The sequence below is a fragment of the Pangasianodon hypophthalmus genome, chromosome 24 (assembly GCF_027358585.1).
Source record: "Pangasianodon hypophthalmus isolate fPanHyp1 chromosome 24, fPanHyp1.pri, whole genome shotgun sequence".
In the NCBI taxonomy this organism is placed as follows: domain Eukaryota; kingdom Metazoa; phylum Chordata; class Actinopteri; order Siluriformes; family Pangasiidae; genus Pangasianodon; species Pangasianodon hypophthalmus.
In genome coordinates this window covers 19910276-19915275 of record NC_069733.1, presented here as the reverse complement: position 1 = coordinate 19915275, position 5000 = coordinate 19910276, and the positions used below count along the sequence as shown (strand labels likewise).

General features: G+C 54.1%; 1 protein-coding gene across 3 annotated transcripts in view; it reads left to right on the top strand.

Annotated features, from left to right (window-relative positions):
• The window catches only part of zdhhc8b (zinc finger DHHC-type palmitoyltransferase 8b), a 39146-nt gene that overhangs the window by 31651 nt on the left and 2495 nt on the right, over positions 1 to 5000 (top strand). For 2 of the 3 annotated variants that reach the window (XM_034299133.2, XM_053229073.1), the window contains exons 7-11: positions 327 to 459; positions 555 to 699; positions 3098 to 3207; positions 3327 to 4273; positions 4411 to 5000. The exon at positions 4411 to 5000 is cut by the window's right edge and continues 2495 nt beyond it. In XM_034299133.2, the coding sequence (XP_034155024.2) occupies positions 327 to 459; positions 555 to 699; positions 3098 to 3207; positions 3327 to 4273; positions 4411 to 4558 (1483 nt within the window). In that variant the 3' untranslated portion in view covers positions 4559 to 5000. The remainder of the gene's footprint in view (positions 1 to 326; positions 460 to 554; positions 700 to 3097; positions 3208 to 3326; positions 4274 to 4410) is intronic. The other variant, XM_034299134.2, reaches the window with a different exon arrangement.

Below are 5000 nucleotides of genomic sequence, written 5' to 3'. Positions count from 1 at the left end.
TTCTTTATTGAAATAGTTTGTTTTTATTTCTGTGGTGTGTTCAAGTGAAAACTTTGACAGGTTGATCTAGTTCTTTTATATCAACTTAGTGTGTCTCAGTGTTTACACTAGAACTAACTCACTTGAAGTCTCCGCCCTCCAGGAAGGGGTGGAGTTATACAGTGTGATGACCAATGGGAGAGCAGGTCTCCTGTAGCATTTATTTATTTATTTATTTATTGGTGAAGTCTAGTTTTGTTAAAATCACAGTGTGTGTGATGATTAACTCTAGGTCATGTGTGTGTGTGTGTGTGTGTGTGTGTGTGTGTGTGTTTGTGTGTTTGTAGGTATATGGTGGACCTCAGGAAGAAGCCGAACATCCAGATGAACCCCCCGTTCCTGCGGCCGGTTCTGTCCGACCGGAACGTCGTCGTTAAACTGAGCGATAACGGAGTTCACGCGAACATCCTGAGAACGAAGGTGAGGGCGTGTCCCAATCCACACTCCAGCGTTCACTCTGTAGGACACATAAACACTCACAAACACACAATGATTGATTTGTGTTTGTTGTTCAGTCTAAAACCAGTCTGGACGGTTTGGGGGAGAAAAGTGCAGATATTCAGCCTCCTCTTCCTCCTAAAGCTGAGCGTCATCATCATCTTCATCATCATCCTCATCATCCTCAGCATCAGGTCCAGAATCAGCTGACGTCCAGCGAAGGCAAGACGGCGATTTAAATTCATTTTAACATCATAGTTTTAAACAATTGCAACCTTATTGAATACATTTTACAGCAAAAATATCTGATAAAGTGTATTAGGGCATGGATCTGTGCTCTGATTGGTTATAGTGTCACAGGGGGCGGGATCTGTGCTCTGATTGAGTGTAATGACAGTGGGGGTGGGAACAGTGAAGTGGTTACCATGGTACTGGGGAAGGAACTATGCTCCAATAGGTTGGCGTGTCATTAGGGGTGGGATCTGTGCTCTGATTGGTTGGGGAGCAGGGAGTAGGGTGTGGGGAGTAGGGAGCAAGCTGTGGGGAGCAGGGAGTAGGGAGTAGGGAGTAGGGAGTAGGGTGTAGGGTGTGGGGAGCAGGGAGTAGGGTGTAGGGAGTAGGGAGTAGGGAGTAGGGTGTAGGGTGTGGGGAGCAGGGAGTAGGGAGTAGGGTGTAGGGTGTGGGGAGCAAGGTGTGGGGAGTAGGGTGTAGGGAGTAGGGAGCAGGGAGTAGGGTGTAGGGAGTAGGGAGTAGGGTGTAGGGTGTGGGGAGCAGGGAGTAGGGAGTAGGGAGTAGGGTGTAGGGAGCAGGGAGTAGGGTGTAGGGAGTAGGGTGTAGGGTGTGGGGAGCAGGGAGTAGGGAGTAGGGTGTAGGGTGTGGGGAGTAGGGTGTAGGGAGTAGGGAGTAGGGTGTAGGGAGCAGGGAGTAGGGAGCAGGGTGTAGGGTGTGGGGAGCAGGGTGTAGGGAGCAGGGAGTAGGGTGTAGGGAGTAGGGAGCAGGGTGTAGGGTGTGGGGAGCAGGGTGTAGGGAGTAGGGTGTAGGGAGTAGGGTGTAGGGTGTGGGGAGCAGGGTGTGGGGTGTGGGGAGCAGGGTGTAGGGTGTGGGGAGCAGGCTGTAGGGTGTAGGGAGTAGGGTGTGGGGAGTAGGGAGTAGGGTGTAGGGTGTAGGGAGTAGGGAGTAGGGTGTGGGGAGCAGAGAGTAGGGTGTAGGGTGTAGGGAGCAGGCTGTAGGGTGTAGGGAGTAGGGAGTAGGGTGTGGGGAGCAGGCTGTAGGGTGTAGGGAGTAGGGTGTAGGGAGTAGGGAGTAGGGTGTGGGGAGCAGAGAGTAGGGAGCAGGGTGTAGGGTGTGGGGAGCAGGGTGTAGGGTGTGGGGAGCAGGGTGTAGGGTGTGGGGAGCAGGCTGTAGGGTGTAGGGAGTAGGGTGTGGGGAGTAGGGAGTAGGGTGTAGGGTGTAGGGAGTAGGGAGTAGGGTGTGGGGAGCAGAGAGTAGGGTGTGGGGAGTAGGGAGTAGGGTGTAGGGTGTAGGGAGCAGGCTGTAGGGTGTAGGGAGTAGGGAGTAGGGTGTGGGGAGCAGGCTGTAGGGTGTAGGGAGTAGGGTGTAGGGAGTAGGGTGTGGGGAGCAGAGAGTAGGGAGTAGGGTGTGGGGTGTAGGGAGCAGGGAGTAGGGTGTAGGGTGTAGGGAGCAGGGAGTAGGGTGTGGGGAGCAGGCTGTAGGGTGTAGGGAGTAGGGTGTAGGGAGTAGGGTGTGGGGAGCAGAGAGTAGGGAGTAGGGTGTGGGGTGTAGGGAGTAGGGAGTAGGGTGTGGGGTGTAGGGTGTAGGGAGTAGGGTGTAGGGAGTAGGGAGTAGGGTGTGGGGAGCAGAGAGTAGGGAGTAGGGTGTGGGGTGTAGGGAGTAGGGTGTAGGGAGTAGGGAGTAGGGTGTGGGGAGCAGGCTGTAGGGTGTAGGGAGTAGGGTGTAGGGAGTAGGGTGTGGGGAGCAGAGAGTAGGGAGTAGGGTGTGGGGTGTAGGGAGTAGGGAGTAGGGTGTGGGGTGTAGGGTGTAGGGAGTAGGGTGTAGGGAGTAGGGAGTAGGGTGTGGGGAGCAGAGAGTAGGGAGTAGGGTGTGGGGTGTAGGGAGCAGGGAGTAGGGTGTAGGGTGTAGGGAGCAGGGAGTAGGGTGTAGGGTGTAGGGTGTGGAGAGTAGGGTGTAGGGAGCAGGGAGCAGAGTGTAGGGTGTAGGGTGTAGGGAGTGTCTCCAGTCTCAGTGTGTAACTTGTGTAATTTGCAGAATCTGACTCATTCTGTGTGTGTGTGTGTGTGTATATATATATGTGTGTATGTGTATATCTCTGTGTGTGTGTGTGTGTGTGTGTGTGTATATATGTGTGTGTGTGTGTGTATGTGTATATATGTGTGTATATCTGTGTATGTGTGTATGTGTGCATGTGTATATATGTGTATATGTGTGTATATCTATGTGTGTGTGTGTGTGTGTGTGTGTATATCTATGTGTGTGTATATCTGTGTGTGTGTGTGTGTGTGTGTGTTTAACAGTCTGTTACTGCCCTCTGCTGGTGAATCCTCACACTGCACGCAGTTTAATCAGGGCTTATTTCAGCTCAGTTTCCTGTCTGTTGTTCCAGAAGGTTCCGTGTGCAGTAAGCCCACCGCTCCGTCCACTCCGGCCATGTACAGGTTCAGACCGTCGTTCGGCACGATGCCCACAGTGCAGTACCAGGCTGCGGGAGAGAAGGTCATTAATCTGTTCCTTTATTCATTCAGTTAAAGTTTAAAGGGAATTGAATTAAACACAGCGCTCAGCTTCACTGAACGATTTAATCCGTTTATAATTTATAACATTTTCATTTTCAGATCTCGATGTCAGAGAACTCCAAATCGTCGGCCATCTTGGAAGAGCGAGCTCACGACTATCGCTCCGAGCCGAACCTCGATTTCCCGGATTACGGCGGCGCCGAGGCTCCGCCCCTCCATCGCCACTTCCTGTCGTCTCCGTTCCAGCTCGACTCGTACAGCCTGAAACACGCCAGCCGTAGGGACGAACCAGCGAAGCTAGGGGGCGTCAAACCCGAGTCGGTCACGTCCACGCCTCACAGGGGCGTGTTTTCCCCCGGGACGATGTCCAGCCGCAACGCCAGTCTGTCCTACGACAGCTTATTAACGCCGAGTGTAGCCGTGGCGCCGTCTGTGCCCTTCCACTCGCCCTACCTGCCCGCTAAGACGTGCCACGTGCGACGTCCCGAACTGCAGCACCAGCACTTCCCCTCCTCCCCGTACAGCCCCGCCCGCGTCGGCTACCTGTACGGCCGGGAACGCAGCGGCGAGCGAGACGGCGAGCGAGAGCGAGACAGGGATCCGTCTCCAGTCCGCTACGATAACCTCTCCAAAACCATCATGGCGTCCATCCAGGAGCGGAAAGAGCTGGAGGAGAGGGAGAGGCTCATTCACCGTCACGGCCACGCCCACAACCACGCCCACATTTACGCCAACGATTCGGGCGTCTTCGATGGACATTTCCCCGCCTCCAGAGGGTCTCGGGACGAGCTCACCAGGGTCGGGGTGATGTCCTTCGGCCCTCGCGTCCTCCACTCCTCGGCGTCGTCGCTAGTCCGAGCTCCCGCAGCGTCCACTTCCTCTCTACACAACGAGGCGGGAAACGGAGGAGGCGTCCATTATCGCTCACCGTCCCATCAGCCCCCTCTCTCTCCATCGCCATCTTGTCGTTCTCCCTCCTTCTCTCATCACAAACTGTCCTTCATCAGCGCCGTGGAGAGAGACGACTCGCCTCACCTGGGCCACAGGTAAGACTCGGGGGCGGGACAAAGCACCAGGTACACAGAGAGTTCCTTTTCTTTTGTTCAGGCAGAAAAAAACAAATCCAGACTTTTATTAATTTCATAAATCAAAGTGAATTAAATCTGTCTAACGTCGTCTTTAGGGAGGAACCGAACCGAGTGAAAGTTAACGGACAGCCTAAAGGGCAGATGCGAGAGTGCCACCTGGTGTCGTCCTCCGGAACGCCGCTCAGCCCGAGCGTCAAAAAGGTGACAGGAGTGGGCGGGACTACGTACGAGATATCGGTGTGACAGACACCTGGAATAGCCAATCCATACGCGAGGAAGTACTGCCATGGCGACCGACACTACCACCAGTGACCGGGCCTCTCTTTCAGGACACTGTAGCCGACCAATCAGAGCCTTTCTCACAGGGGCGGACGGGCCAATCGGAGCAGGTCTTTCACCGTTCTGATCCAATCAGAGGAGGTCTCTCACCGTCTCTCACCGGGTGCTTTTGGTTGGTGATCGCTGCATCTCGGGGGCGGAGACATTTCTGTGTGTGTGTGTGTGTGTGTGTGTGTGTGTGTGTGTGTTTAAAATCAGGAGTTTTTATGTATCCCTTTATTCCAGAAGAAAATTGGTTTAAAAAGCTACAAAGGAAAACAATCCCCTCTGAAAAGGGCTGAAGTGTCCGTTAACTGTAACATCCAATAAAAAGGTGCTCTGTGTGTGTGTGTGTGTGTGTGTGTGT